This window comes from Calypte anna, chromosome 4A (assembly GCF_003957555.1).
Source record: "Calypte anna isolate BGI_N300 chromosome 4A, bCalAnn1_v1.p, whole genome shotgun sequence".
NCBI lineage: Eukaryota > Metazoa > Chordata > Aves > Apodiformes > Trochilidae > Calypte > Calypte anna.
The window spans coordinates 14,150,595-14,167,177 of NC_044248.1; the positions used below are offsets into that span (position 1 = coordinate 14,150,595).

General features: G+C 40.4%; 1 protein-coding gene across 1 annotated transcript; it reads left to right on the plus strand.

Moving 5' to 3' along the window:
- Positions 1–448: 448 nt before the first annotated feature.
- Positions 449–6,079, plus strand: CHRNA9 (cholinergic receptor nicotinic alpha 9 subunit). The gene is made up of 5 exons (XM_008491793.1): positions 449–518; positions 1,568–1,713; positions 2,462–2,616; positions 3,284–3,816; positions 5,523–6,079. Exons 1-5 carry the CDS (start codon positions 449–451, stop codon positions 6,077–6,079), a joined length of 1,461 nt encoding a protein of 486 aa, XP_008490015.1.
- The last annotated feature ends 10,504 nt before the right edge of the window (positions 6,080–16,583 follow it).

A 16,583-nucleotide genomic window follows, 5' to 3' on the forward strand; every position in this document is an offset into this window, starting at 1 on the left:
GCAGGTTCCACAGAACTGGTTCTGAGCAAGCGACTGCTGAAGATGGGGGCAGTAAAATGTGGTTTACCAAAGATATGTGAAAAGATTCTTCATAAATTGGACAGAATCTTACATTATTAGTAAAAACCATGATGCAATATTGTTTTCCTCTTGATACCCCATCCGTTTGTCTTCTCCCTCAGCATTACCTTGGGAGCAGGCAGCTCTCAGGTTACCAAGAGAGGGAGGGTTCCTTCCAGCCCAGGCGGTGTCAGGGACAGAGATCATTGATGGCTCTGGGACTCTGACAGCTGCTGAGAGAGGACTAAGTTCCTTCTAGCACGTCATCAGTGCCTTAGCATCTTTGGTTTTGGTTTGTGGGTTTTTTTGGTTTTTTTTTCTTATTAGTTTTGGATGGTGATAAATGTTTTTGTGCCCTTGAGTGAGCAGTTTTATGTAAGATCCAGAAATGAAGAAAAATAGCCTGTCGTCCTTTTTCATCTCTCTCTGGTTGCTGTTTACAGCAGTGATGCTTCAAGGTGAGAATACTGCTTGGTAGCTAAATGTTGCATTGAGGTTTATTTTACTCTGATAGGAGCCAGTGTCCTGACATTTCTTACGCAGGTGATGTCTAGAAGTTGTTCATCTGTTTCATTTTACTTTGTCTCACTGATGCAAAGGCAAAGTGAATAGTCATGTACAGCTAGAACTTAACTCTTTGTGAAGCTTATTTTTCTGGGTTTTCTTTTCAATCAGGAAGGTCTGCTTTGAAGTCTTACTAGTCCAGGAAGTCCCTGTGAGTCACCAGAGAGTGATACACTCCAAAGCACTTGCTTCCTACATAGTGCCAGCTGGCATTTGCGCAAGACTTGAGCGTTACTGTCCTTGCCCTTTGCTTGCAGAGATGTCAGAATCTATCTAAAAGTAATATAAAGACTGCCTGCAGACTGTGATGTACAAAATGGTCTAGAATAGAGGAAGTGTCATTTAAAACCTAAAGTGTCAGTGAATTATCCTTAGTGACTAAGCCTGGATAGCAAGAACCATCTCTAAATACATGGTTTGGAAAAGGTGTTAGTGCATGGATGTGCTCATACATCATGCACTTGCCAACTTGTGAAGAAAAGCAGCTCAGACTTACGCCAGGTGGTACTTTAAAAAGAGTAAATTCTGCAAGTAGCATGAATCTCAGTGCTGCATCTAGGGAGATATCAGAAGTTATTAGCCTGGGAGCAGGTTTGTCTTCAGACTTCAAATTTTAGCTTGGCAGATGTGTGACTGGAGGTCTGTAATCTCAATGGCTGTGAAAGACATCAGTAAAAGAGAGGTAATCATATTTGTCTTCAAACAAGGCAGGAATCTATAGATGCAGAGGGTTTTTCTTCAGTAGGTGTGGAATGCTAGTTAGCTATCCATTAAGTACAGGTGACTGTTGTCCTTACTTGAAAATACTCCTATTTCTGCACTAAATGATATTCTACAGTGTGTGAATGATAAATATAGTTACAGCAAATGCTACTTGAAGCTGTAGAAAGAGTCTTATCTTCTGCTACTGCTCAATCTGATGTACCAAATTAATGTTATCTAGATGTAGAATCAGCCAAAGGAAAATATGCTCACATGCTGTTTAATAAACTGTTTGAAGACTACTCAAATGCTCTGATACCAGTGGAAGACACAGATAAAGTACTGAATGTCACCCTTCAAATCACATTGTCCCAAATTAAAGACATGGTGAGTAAGAGTATAGTTCTGTTTTCCTAAAGATGTGTAGAAATGTACTGGCTATAAACCTTTAGCTTGGAGAAGGAAAAGCAGATTGTGTTTTGTTGTGATAGCTTCAATAATGCTTCCTCACCAGAGTCATGTTACCAGTTCTTTGTAGATTTTTATCTGATTGCAACATTAAGAATTCCCTTTTAGGTTTTCAAACTTACAACTACTGAACTGTTAAGACTTCTGTAGTTAAGTGTTGGTATTCCACCCTCCAGGCAACTTTTGCTAAGATGCAATTAATTACTTCTAAACTCCCTATTTTAGGCTTTAATAACTTTTTTATAAATTTGGTTTAGCCAGATATACTTAAGGTAAAAGAAAATGTATCTGGAAGGAGAATGAAAAATCACTTTTGTGACTTCTGAATTACATATTCAAGATCTCTCCAAGCTTTCAGAGAATTTGGTAGGCTGAATCTATCACCAATTTGGTATTCTGAAGCTCACAAAAGGAAATTCCTGGGATACTGGAGCCTCAGACAACTATAATTAAAGCTTGGGAGGGTGCAGTTTGAAGGGTTGGACAAGAGAAAGTTCAAATAAATAAGCTCTTCTTACAACGTATGGGCATGTGTACGTGTCAGAGAAGTACTCTCATGGCCTGCCAGCTTTCTGGTGGTTTTTGGACACTGTACAATAAATTCTGTCTCCACATAAGATGTGATTTTGTCACCTTCAGCTAGAAATATTTCTACATTTTTATGCAGGATGAAAGGAACCAAATTTTGTCAACTTACTTATGGATTCGACAAAGCTGGTATGATGCATACCTCAAATGGGACAAGGATAAATACGATGGGTTGGATTCTATTAGGATTCCAAGTGATTTGGTTTGGAGACCAGATATTGTCCTGTATAACAAGTGAGTATGACTGGAGAAAATAAGCTTGAATATTTATCTGAGGGAGGCGGTTGAAGGAGGATTTGACCCATAGTCTGAACTTTCACCACTTCACCGTACCTTAGCAAGGGTTTATTGGTTTTTTTTGTTGTCTTAACATTTGTTCTTAATCATCTAAATATTTTGCAGTAAAGCCATAGACAGGATTTGGCAACTGCTTATGCTACACAGCAAAACTGTTATGAATTTCTCTGCACTGGGAATTGAATGCACTGGCAGTATTAAGTATTTTCTTTTGAAGCTGCTGAAGAGCTTTGGAAGATCTTGTGTCCACAAAAAGATGGTACACAAAGGCTGCACTCCTTGCACGCTCTCCCAGGCCAGTAGTGACCAGCAGATTATTTGCATCTTTGAATGGATTCTTATCCTATGGTATTGTGTTTGAGCTCAAGTTTGAAGAAACTGTGGCCAACAAATACAACATAATTTAGCAGCACTGATGTGTGGCATTAATGGGCCTTGTACCTGTAAATAATAGTAAATTCCTAATAAAATTCAGTATAAATAAATAACATAATTTCAGAAGCATGATTTTAATTGTGTGAAGCAAAGGTCTTCTTCCCCCTTCCCCGGCCCACACATTAAGTTGTTGTCTGTTGATCCTCACTGTCACTTTTCTGTCTTTTAGGGCTGATGATGACTTTTCAGAGCCAGTGAATACTAATGTTGTGTTGAGATATGATGGAAAAATCACTTGGGATGCACCTGCTATCACAAAAAGCTCATGTGTTGTGGATGTATCTTATTTTCCTTTTGACAGCCAGCAGTGCAACCTTACATTTGGGTCCTGGACCTATAATGGTAATCAGGTAGACATCATCAATTCTCTTGATAGTGGTGACCTCTCTGACTTTATAGAAGATGTGGAATGGGAGATTCATGGTATGCCAGCAGTTAAGAATGTCATTACTTATGGCTGCTGCTCTGAGCCTTATCCAGATGTGACCTTCACACTGATTTTGAAAAGGAAGTCTTCATTCTACATATTTAATCTGTTGCTGCCCTGCGTTTTGATATCTTTCCTGGCCCCACTGGGATTCTATCTCCCTGCAGACTCTGGGGAAAAGGTGTCTCTGGGTGTTACAGTTCTTCTTGCTCTGACCGTGTTCCAGCTGATGGTTGCAGAGATCATGCCTCCCTCTGAAAGCATACCTTTGATAGGTGAGTTTTACACACATTGTCTTTAAACATAGTTTATTAATAGCAGGGCTTTATGGCCGGGGAACCCTATGCAATTTGTGACTTCTGGTATGATAAAGGTGTTGCATTTTTAAAGCACTGTGAAATACTTATAATGTGCATGGAATTTGGACAGGTATGCTGAAGCTTTTCAAAGATAATTTAAAAAAATATATTAGCTATTTTGTACTTATTAAATTTAGTTAGACATTTAGAATTATCTTATCACATATTGTAATAAAGCTAGTAATTGAAAACAATTTTAGAACCAGTGTACAAAGGGTAAGCAAGAGCTGTACACACAAGGTCAGGCTGTTTCAAAGTTTCTGTCAGGTCAGATGGCTGGATGGCCTAACTAGGATGCCCAGTGCTGAATTTTATATCCAACAATTGTTACATTGAATTATAATACTCGGCAGTCCATTATGCTGAATTTTACATCTGTGAGAGTTCAAAAGAGCTGTTGTGTAGCAACAGGATGGTGTTCAGCACCTGCCTTCTGCCAAGACCCCCAGCTTCTTGCTGATCTGCCCCTGGGGCATGATGCTGCTGTGATTTCTGGAGGACTAGAAACACGGTTTCCTCCACTCTGGCTTCCAGCTTCACTGAGATACTTAAGGTCTCATTACTTTTATTTTCATTACTGGTTTTTATATGAAAAACTGCATGGTTTAACTGAGACAAAACACCTGTCAGTTCACAGGAAAGTTGAATGTATTTCCCACACCAGCAGCAACTATTCCTGCCTAGAATGCAGGACGGCTGAAGCAGAATATCTTCCCTACCTTCCTATCACAATGTCCAAATTAAGGAGCCAGGACCTAACCTCGGTTTGCTTTCTCTTTTCTCTCACTCTGCCTCACCATCCTTTCCAACCCCTTTGAAAACTGGGATCACATCACACTTGTCTGTCTCCCATCCTGTGTCACGGATGCCAGCCCCAGCTGCAGATCAGAAGCCACAGTAGGTGAACCAGCTGCTCATCTGGGTGCTTCAGTTGTGAAAAGCAGTGGCTGAAGGGCTCAGCTTGCATTCACTATTTGCTGTCTGTTCTCATCCTGACCCCTGTGTGGGATCTCTGTGCTCAAATTTGTACAGTCTGAAGAAACAAACAGCAAATCTCAGCAACGGTGGCCACAGAGCCACCCTCCAGCTCTGTGGCTGAGCTGTTGGCTGTCAGACATGAGTTGTGAACCCCTGCAAGGTCTGGATATTCCCTTGTCTGTGAGAATACAATGGCATCTGTCTGCTCCATAGCTCCAGCAAAACAGTATCACCACTTGTCTTTGTATTTCAAAGTGAAATTTTTCATGTGCTGTGTGAAGCCATCAATACTGGGGTTTTATAGACACCAGAAAAAGAGCAAGGCTCCTGATGAACACTTCTAAGCTGTTTTCTGAATGAGTATGCTTCAATACATTGGAGGTTTGGGCTTGCAAATATTTACCATGCTAATACAATAGTCACTCATCTGAGAAAGGCATGCTAGTTACAAGTATGAGGTTTTACTTTAATGGCTTTAATCTAAGGTTTTTAAATGGTAAATTAAGTATAATCTAAGCCCAGATAATCAGGGTAATTAAAAACTGGTTTCATTTGCACTTACAGTTAGCACTATGTTATCTTATTTCTGTGTTGAATTTTTTTTTAGGGTTGCAACTTTAATATAATTTTATTTTGTGTTCCAGGAAAGTATTATATAGCAACTATGACCATGATCACAGCCTCTACTGCATTGACAATCATTATAATGAATCTCCATCACTGTGGCTCAGAAGCAAAGCCTGTTCCACAATGGGCCAGGGTGCTTATTTTGAACTACATGTCAAAAATCTTTTTTGTTTATGATGTGGGTGAAAATTGCACAAGTCCAAAAAGAGAGAAGGAAGAGGAACATAAGTTAGAGGGGGATGATGACTGTCAGCAGAGGCACAAACAAGTGAGTAGACACCTTTCCCATAGGAATGATGACTGTGATCTCAAGGAGAAGCTCAGTGGAAATTTGAACAAAAGCTATGGGGTTCATGGTGAAAACATTAGGGAGAGTGTTAATTGCTGTTCCTGTTACAAAATTCTGATTAAAAATACTGAGTATATTGCTAATTGTGTTCGAGACCACAAAGCAAACCGGGCCAAAGGAGTTGAATGGAAAAAAGTTGCAAAAGTGATGGATAGATTTTTCATGTGGATTTTCTTTATCATGGTGTTCTTTATGAGTGTTCTGATCATTGGGAAAGCAGCTTAATGGAAGATGAGCGCATTCCTTTTGTAAATCTGAATATATTGAGTTATCTTGTTTCTGTGGAGTTGTGGGACAAGGATGCTTTTGAGATGTTTGTCTTGCATTCTGTAACAATAAACAATTTGATTCTCTAGGCTGTGACAGTGTTGAGATGCTGCTCAGCTGAGTTTGTTAGTGACTTTCTTTGCCTTTTATTTATGAGACTGCAGCCCTAATGAGGCTGCCAGGTAAGCACCCTGTGCTCTCTCTTAATGGGTGGTGACCATGACTTCACACTCAGTGGGGAGGAGTATTGGAGTGATGGAGCAGACAGTCTAGCAATGAGATCTCTGTTTCCAGGGCTGCATCTCAGCACCTTGAAACATGACCAACCTTTTCTCTCTCTCACTTAGAAAATAACAATGTGTATTTGTGACATGGCAGTAGTTCTGGAAAATCATCCTTTCATGGCATTGCCTTTTCCCATTTTTAGCTCATCTTCCTAACTTGCTTTTTTGTTACGGGTCTTTCTGGCCACTTTTTGTATCATTTCATAGGCTCTACCCTAACTATCTGCTCTCTGGTGTGCCTTTCACTTCTAATACTGTTGAGCTTACTTAATATGAATCTTCCTCTTAATAATTTTGCGCTGCTGAATATTATCCCATTGTCACCATGTCTCCAGTAAGCCAGATTCCCAGGCCTACTTCCTCACCAAGTCAGAGGGCCTGTCTTCTATTCTCTTTCTCTCGAGCCCTATTATAGGAAAGGCTTCTCCTGTCCTCCCTAGATTCTCATTGCTGTGGACATTCGTGCAAGATGGGCCTCTGAGTGCTATTTGTGACTGCTAAAATAGGAGGCTGTTACTTTTGTCTCTGCTTGTTTTATTTGCCTTCATCAATGCTTACCCCATGGATCCCTTGTTCACTGTTACATCCTCCAGAATGCTTAAAGTGTTTACAGGAATGCTGAGGTTTGTTACTTCACACAACGGCATGATCTTACAGGCTCATTAAAATAGTGCCATAATCAACACTTCTTGCTCAACCTTAGTATGTATGTGATTGTGTTTGTCACTGACAACATCAAAACACCCTCTGCTGTGTGTTAATTTCTGTCAACAGTCTTGAACTATTAGAGCTCTGGAAGATTTCTCATGTAGTAAAATGAGAGGCTAGTACCCCAGACATGCCTGTAAGATGGCAGATGAATTACTTTTACAAAGTACTCTGAACTTTGAAACCATGATATCCTAGATGCAGTGGGAGAGGCAGAATGACATTGTAATGGATCCTAGTCAAAAGTTCATGTGATAGAAGTAATTTTAATGATTGTTGCAGTTGGTATGACCACACTTGTGAAGCTGTAACTTAAGAATGAGGAGTCAAAATAGAAAAGTGATGCAGTTGTTATACCCAAATTTATTGGAAGGAAGGGAGTTGTAATTATTATTAGTATAATGTAAATGATGCATTGAATTGCTAATGGCAGGCTTTCTTTTGTGTGGAATAATTAATGCTGTAAGTTTATCTGGATTCTCATACATAATGCAAACCTTAAAGTCCAGGTTCTAATGTAAAGCTAACCTAGGTGGGTAGCCAAGAATAAACTCAGTATGTGGAAAAAGTCTCAAGTGTGTTCCCTGTGTATTATCAGTTCCCAGTGAACCGGGGTGACTCTGAATAGCTCCTTTAAAGGACAAGCTGTTCATTTTCACAGTGCAGAAAAATGGCTGCACCCATTTGCCATGGAGTTCAGTGTTTGGCACTTACACTGCCTATTTGAAGAAACTGACTTTTTATTTGTTGTGGGAAAAAAATATTGTTCCAAAAGCTAAGGGAGCAATATATTTAAAGATAAAGGTAAAATATTCAGAATGGGAGTTTTAAGCATGGAAAACTGATGATCAACTGCTTTTACAAGGCTTATGGGTAATATAAAGAAAGTAGAGAGTTAGCATTCATTGTCTCTTCCAGTATAGGTACATAAAATATACACAGTTTGTACAGTGTATGAGAAGGCAGAGGAACTCCTTGCAACAGGAGTTATAGAGATAGATTATAGAGAATATATTTCTAAGAAACTCGGATTGTGCCCATACCATTCTGTTCAAAACCAGATGCTACAGTTGTGGTCTTCCCACCTGTAAAGGGAAAGTTGGCAATCAGATGGATGATGAGCCTTTTTTACTATGCTGGTGCTCCTTTGTATGCTGCATGCTGGGCTGGTGATGTTGAATTGGTATTTAGCACTTCCCTAGAATGTTTTAGTTGAAGATTGGATCATACAAAAGAATTCTTTTCCTTACAAGAATAGAATTTGAAAACTATTCTTGCCTACTGGAATTTATTGACTTTTATATTTGCTTTTTAATTATTTTCTCTTATCCTTTTCTTTGGGTCACCAGGCATTCTCAAGGGTTTCTGTTCCTTCATTTAGATTGTGGTGATTATTGTTCTTGCTTATGTAACAAACACTTTTCTGGTTTTAATGCATAAGAGCCCTGGGCTCAGTAAAGAATGTGAGCAGCAGGTAATGGGTGATGGTAGAAGTTGGTACCTGAATATTTATTGTGAAGCCTCATGCTAGGACCTTCAAAGTCACATCTTTGGACTTGATCACTTTCCAGAGTAAAAACACAGTGTGATTCTGCATGGCCATGTTTCTGGTGACAAGGCTGATGCAAAGTCCATGCTACTACAAACAATGGCTTGCTGGTTTCAAGCTACTTTAGGAATATTTAACTATACTGTAGGGGCTGCAGTTTGTGTCCCTCCAAGGACTTATGTTTATTTTGTATATTTCTTGTGTTTAGCTGTATTCAGCTATATAACTGTGAATAATCCATCTTTTCTTACAACTTCTGTTACTTGTTGAAGGAAATAATAAGTTGATCCTTGTTTTCATTCTTAAAATAATTTTATCACTGACAGCATATACAGCCAAAGTTGGCCTCTGGAGTTGGTGTGCAGTCACCCTCTTTGTACTTTCAGTCAGTGTGAATCCAGAGCTCAGAGGAGAGCAAACTAAACATCTTTTCTCACTGTTTCTGAAGTATACTAAAAAAAGAGAAATGTTTCTCCTTCATTAGACACAAGTCCAGCTGTGGAGAAGAGACAAGGAGGAGTTTGTATCTAGTTTGTGTTTTGCAAATTAAAGCTTCATTGTCTCCAGACACCTTTTAAGAACTCCTCCATTCTGCAAGGTGACTGAGCAATATTGCTTTTACATTGCTTGCAGTAAAGAATAACTGAGATTGCAAGTATCTAATTCAGGTTTGTTCTCATCTCTTTTTCTAAATATTTTTGAGCATTTAATTCCTTGTCTGTAGTCCATAGACCACCAAAGGTCTGCATGGCCACGAGGAACACACAACACACTTACATTGTTCTATGGAGTTGTATGGATTTAACCCATCCTTCCATGGGGATTTGTGAGACTGAGCTCCAAAAGCTGCATATTTCAGCCACTTGGGTGGACAAAAAGGGAGTGAATTTATGAAAGGATTTTTAAATGTTACTCCTTTGGGTCTTGCAACCCATATTAGCTCTCAGGAGCACAAGGAGTTCCCAAGTCCATCTCTGCCAAAAAGGTGAGCCTCACAGGTGGTCTAGCCACCTTCTGGTTACCTGGGGTGCAAGGAGCAAGCTCACAGCAGGCTTGGGGTGGACTCAGGCATGCCTGTTCTTGGTCATGCAGGTCATCCAGCTTTGGCTGTTCATGACAGTGCTGCAGGTGTAGTTCTAGCCTAGATTGTGTTTGAGAGGGCAATCTGGGCTACCTTTGCAAGAGGATAGAATACAAATATAACTTGAAGGAGGGATGTCAGTTGACAGGGAGCATAGCAGGGTGGAGAATGTGGTTTGTCCTTAGTTTCAGATGTACAGAATTGTTATGCCTTGGGCATTCCAGCTTCAGAGGAGAAGGCAATCTAGTGGACATCCAGAAAACACAAATCAAGATCCAAAAATGTCATCTGTGGTTTTAAAAAGGCCTTTTCATTCTAGTTACTGAAAACATCTATTTAAAAAGTGATTCAGTAGTACCTTTTAAGTGAGCCACCTAGACATTTGTAACCATGAGATGCTTTAGGATATTAAATGAGGCACTGTAACATTATTATAGGTCTGGGCCATGGTCTTGATGCTGATGATCTTGCTGGGACTGAGGCCTAGTGTTGTGACTTGCCTGGCAGCTGTCAAGAACCCAGTGATTTTTTGTTTGGGGTTTTTTTGTGCTTTTTGTTGGTTTTGTTTTGTTTAATTTTTTTCTTTCAGAATGTATGAATAAATTGCTCTGGATGAGGGTGAATACAGGGCAGAACACAAAGTGATACTGAGTTTTTTTTATTGCCTGGTATGTGTCATGAGTGCTCTACTCCTTCTAGCGTTTTTGTTTTTTTTTTTTTTTTTAAATGAAGCACTCGTAAGATTAGAACAGAGTGATAGAATAGCTGCTTTGCCTAAGCTCTAACACCTATGCTGCTGGGAGTAGGACCACTGCCTTGGAGTTGTTCCAAAGGTGTGTTTGGCTTACCAATAGTTCTGCAGTTCTCACATGTTGACCCTTCAGGTGCACCCAGGTGTTATTGTTGAATAAATGAGCACAGTCATTTTGTAATAGAAACATAATGATTTATCTTAAAATGGATTAAATCTGAAGGGAAGGGGAAGAGAGAATTACTTTAATCCAGGAAGGACCATGGGAGGGAGGGTGTGCCCAACAAAACATAGCCTTGTTAGAGCTTTGTTGCTGTTTACCTAGTATATGAGCCTCCCCTCTTTTTTACTGCTCCTGTGGATTATGCTATCTCACTGTATTTTTTCTCCAAGAGTGATTTTACCTATACCAAGTAATTCACCTAATTGCATGCTATTGAAAGAAAAGGGTTCAGTCTGGTACTGAGCTACAAGTTTCAAGGTTCACCACAAAACTGTGAAAAAGTATCTTATCAAGGATCTATACAGTCGCTTGTAGTTTGCTCTTGTTCTCTTAAATACTGTCCAATAACTCTAAATCCCACATCAAGTGATAAGTGGGTTTAGTTTTATAACCTCAGTCTATAACAGCTCTCTGATATTTTGCAAACCTCCTGTGAGAAGATCAATGCTAATTCCTTTCACTGCATTTACTACCTTCTGTCTTGGCTTTTCTGCTTCACTGAGTTAAATGCCAGAGGTTTATTACATGCTTTATATCTGGGTTAATTTTTTTGGCCTCTGAATCTAATTGCTGTTTGTAAACTTTCCTGGTGGTAAAGGTCACAAAGATAACTTGGCCCCTATAGCTCAGCCTCTCGGTGCATCTCAGGTTATGAAAGGCGGTGTTGAAGTTTGCTGATTAATTTAATTACTCTTCTGAGATTTCATCATAAAGGAAGACTGTTTTGCTTTTGTACTTCACTTCCATCCAATTTTTGCATGACATCTCAGGCTTGGGTTAGGAACCTCTAATTTTACTGGTGTGCAATAGAGAGTAGAATTTTTTTTTTTTTTTTGCCAACTGTAAATCTGACCCTGAATTATATGTTGCATTAGGTGCCTTCCCCTTCTTCATGAGACTGGAAACCATGCCTTTGTGTTTTCCTTCTAGACTTCTTGCCTTTACTAGGAACATCTCCAGACTGATGAAACTGGAGCAAAGCCTGAGCTGCACCAGCCAGCACTGAGTGTTCTCTGTACCCCTGCAAACAACTCACTCGTGGGAGTGGGTGTTTGTGAGGGACAGCTTTGCTTTCCAGAGCCCTGCCTGCATACAGATAAAGAATCCAGTGCCCCAAACCAACCCATTCCTGCTTGAGGGAATCAGGACTAGCTGGCACCAGAGTGCTTCACAGAAACCTGGCATCATCACCCTGTTCCTTCCTTGTGGCGCTCTTGTTTAGCCTTTGCTCCCTCACACTGAAATGCATGGGGCTGTCTCTGCTGCTTTTCCTAGAAGTCAGGCTGGCAGAGTCCCGCAGGTTAGGTAGAGCAGAGTTAATTCCAAATCTGCAGAAGAGCCTTTTATGTGAGCTGTAGAGAGCACATGTGTGTGGAGGATGTACAGAAGCAGCTGCTTGCCCCTGTCCTTTCTGTGTGTTGTCAGCTTCAGCTAGTCCTTGATCAGGTGGTCCTGCTGGGGACAGTTTTTCACTGGGGACAGTTTTATCACTGGGGACAGCTTCTCAAAGGTGTCATCACAGCTTTTCTGGAGCTCTTGCAGGACAGCCAGCCATGGTACTGTGTGAGAGACTTACCTAAGCTTAGAAAGCTTTCTGGAGCAGATGCAGCAGAGAAGGCCACTACATGTATAAGCTTCAACTATCTCCTCTTGATGCTCTAGGGTCCCTATGGACTAGGATCACAGCTTTGCCTTTCTGCTGTTTGACAGTGTACTTGAGGAAACTGGAAAATGTACCTTCTGAGCTGAAAACTAGGCAGTAAAGCACGCTTATGGCTATATGAATCACAAGGCAAGATGCAATCCGTTGCATTAAATGGGAGAAACAGGAAATGCTTGTGAGGATTCATCAATAATAGATAACATACATAGCATTTTCCACCCTCAAAGTATTTTGTAGGTTCTTATGTACTTGCTCTGATGAATCATCTAGATGCTTATCCCTGTCCTGGTCTTACAGCTGTGCAATATCAGTAGGAATTGTCCAAGACTCTGTGGTCAGGAGGATGGAGCCAGGCTCTTCTCAGTGATGTCCAATGATAGGACAAGGGGAAACAGATGCAAGATGGAGCATAGGAGGCTCCACATAAACATAAAGAAAAGCTTTTTCACTGTGAGGGTGACAGAGCAGAGGCACAGGCTGCCCAGTGAGGTTGTGGAGTCCCCTTCTCAGGAGACATTCATAACCTACCTGGATGTGTTCCTGTGTCACCTACATGAGGTGACCCTGCTCTGGCAGGGGGATTGGACTCAGTGATCTTTCAAGGTCCCTTCCAACCCCTAACAAACACTCTGATTCTGTGACACATTACTGTACCCCAGCACCACAGGACTGAGGTCTCTGGATGTGCTCTGCCAGGGAACTGTGGCTGCATCCCAGGACCAGACCTCCCTGGGCTGCTCTGCTCTCTGCAACTCCAGGCCTGCAGGGGTTATGCAGAGCAAAGGGAGGAGGCACTTACACTGTAACATTTGTGTCTTGTTTTACCGGGAAAAGCTGATTTTTTAGCTTGTCTCTCTGAAGTGTGTCTCTTAACCCCTTTGCCAGATTATGTTTCAGCACAGGGTATGAAAGCAATGATCAGGTGTGCCTTGAAGCAGCTTTTTGGGCACCATGTTGTGAAAGCTAGGGCAGCTTTAGATAGAAACCATTCCCAAAGAAGATCTAAAGGTAACATTCAAAATTATTCTTAAAAAAAAGCATTTGCCTACTTTCCCTTTCCAGAACACATTTAAAGGAGCCCTTCCAGCCATCATGTCCTCTCCTTTTTTACTCGCTCGCTGTATTTACTCTTTCCAAAGCCCAACTTCACAGCTCCTCTATTCCATCATTTCTCAACTTCCAAATAATTTTCAGTGTGTCCTAGGTGCCTGATTTTGGATAAGATTTCCAACTAAGCCAGCCTTCATTTCTCCTTGTGCACAAGGCATGCTGGGCACACAGGCATTGATATGTCCAGTCTGCCCCTTGCATCTGCTCTGTTCCTGCCAGCTCTCAGGCTTTGTTCCTAACTGGAGCAGTGTTCAGGCATGATCAGTGTTGCAGCCTGAAAAACTGCAACAACCCCTGGCACTGAAGGTGCCACCTACCTGCCAATACAAATCACTTTCTGCAATATTGGGTATGTTGCAAGATTTAATTGTTCCTGTGGGCAGAATGTGGCTGCTATTTCTCCATATGCTAGTCCTGAACTGCCTTGTGGAAAGTAGCTCTTTCATCTCTATTTCCTTTCTTAAAATAAATGGCAACAAATAACAGTATTTTCAGAAATGATTGAGATGAGATTTTCAAGGGCATATTACTCTAAACTGAATTTAGTGTCTAAAACTGAGAGTTAAATCAAAACTGGAGAGCAGCCACTGCTGGGGGATGGAGAGGCCAACATGTCAGAGTAAAATACTGATCATCTACCACGCTGTCTCCAAAGGTGAATGCTCCTTCCCATCTTCCCACAGACATTGTAGTCCTTTTATATTTCAGGCCCAGGAAAATAATGTATAGTTTAAATGGCAGCAACTGTGTGACAGAAAGTAAGCATAAGATACAGAGTGCCTGTGCAAAATAAAGGATGGTTGATTGATCTGCCTGAAGTTTGATTTGAGAGAGGATTTGGCAGAGATGTCTGCTAACACTTACTAAATAAGCAAAAAATATGTACAGCTGCAGAAATCCCCTGAGCTGGAAGTGCCTGGAGGAGTGCTTGGGCACAGCAGATAAACTTTCCTGATTCTCTTTTCTTTTCCAGCTGTTGTCTTTTGGCACTGCAGGAGACTAAATCTTCAGCTAGATGGGTTCTGCATCAAACTTAGCACAGCTGCCCATACATTCTGACTGTACAGCTGCTAAAGAGATGGAAAGATCTTCCTGGGAAATTAACGAATCATCTGTTAGGCTGTAAATGGTGTGGAAGCAAAGAGATACTATCACTCTGCTGCTTCTATACCATTCATCCTGGGCTAATTTGAAACACCATCTTTTCTCTTGGTTCCTTGTAAGTAGAAAGCACGTTAAGTAAATTCAAGATACTTTGCAGTTTGGGATGAGCAAGCGTAGAAATGAAACAGTTTCAATTAAGTACAGTTCTCTTCTTCTAGCAAAAAAATGGATGTGTTTGGACCAGAAGAGCCATCACATGAGGCTCTTCATAGTGGGAATGTCCAACCAAAATAAAAATTCACAGAAGCATCGGCTTTGGCAACAGACTGCTAGCAAGCTGTCAGCCAGCAAGCTGCCAGGGTAAGTCTTCCTACCAAAGACAGGAGGTGTTGGCAGCTTGAACTTGCAAGACCCATCCTGCAGGAGCAGAACTGAGGGGCTGGGCTGCAGTAAGGGTGATGATGTTACAGCTGCCCAACACTGCACTCTTCAGTGTGTATTTATCCTGCTTGAGATGTGGCTCAAGAGGCTGCCTGTGAATAGCTTTTTGGCAGAAATCTTACAATGATCTGCCCAACTTTATCATTTTTTAGTTCCCATGTCAGTTTATAACTGAAACTGATCCTTTTATGTCTATTTAAATGTATCTCTTTCTAGCTTTGATCAGTTTGAGTCTAATGTTTCTAAAAATATATTTTCTTACACTAGTCACTAGTTGTCCAAAAGTTGCTTTCCTGCTAGAAAATTTTAATCTGATTTATTTGTCCTTTGATTAGAGATATTAGCTCATTTGGACCTGGCTTTCATTTTTGACCAACAGATCCTGTAACAGTTATCAAAAGCTTTATTTGCTACTGATCAAAGTAGAAAATTAAAATGTAGAGAATTACTTCTATCTTTACTAAGCAGTCCTTTGCCTTTTGGGAAGAGTCCTATTCATTCTGTTCCCTTCTTCTACATCTTCCCAAGCTTGATCTACTATTAGATCTTATAATTTGGGTTTCCATTATCATTTCGGTACAAGCAAAGCTCTAATTATACTGAATTTCTATATTAAAACCACTGGGTAGCAGTGCCTTAGCTGGCCCTGCTGCTTCTGAAGTGAAATAGCTGGTTGCATAAAGCTGCCTTTTGTTTACCTTGTTGACCTCTTGCAGTTTTTTCTACTCTACCTTTACTTTTTTTCTTCCCCTTTCTGGTTTCATTAAAAGAGTAGTTATCTTTTTTTGTTTTGAGAGGTGTGTGTTCCCACATGCTCTTCTGTGCAGGCCCCTTTGTACTTCTTTCATGGCAAACACTACAGAGGTGGAAGACTTACAGGGAACAAGACCTGAGACCTATAATCTCAGTCCAACCCTATGACATTGTCTGTCCCATCACACCAGGGCTGTAAAATTGAACTCCAAGAAAAAACATTCTGGATGTGCACATAGGTACGTGACAATTTTGTCATATAACATGTACACATACACCCACCTCATTCACTGTGGGATTTAAATCTTTTGGGGTTTATGGATTAAGCTAGTTAATAAATTGATAGGCAATTAATTGACAGGTAGTTTAAAAAGAAAAATTAAAATGACTGTTCTGCTAAGGCTGGAATCAACAATAGGAAAATACCAAGGGGCTTTATGAAAGTGCATCAAGCAAAATTTATAATAATGCTTTTAAGTTTGTAATGAACTCTCAGAAGGCTATTCTGAAATATCTTTCTGGCTGGCATCTTTTTTTTTGTTTGTTTTTCCCCAGCAGAATGTATAGTGTCAGGATGTTTTAGTAGCCTCTTCTTAAAGAATTTAAAATATTCAAAGTAATTGAGTTATGAATATTTAAGGTTATTATATGCAATCATTCATCTTATACAGGCCATTTCAAGAATGTTCCTAAGTTGTTTTTTTAAAGTTGAATTTTAAAATGCTTCTTGGTAGGAATTTTCCATGGTCATGGTAAGATGAGAAGAAAACACCTCTGTGTGGGTGAAGTCTGAGC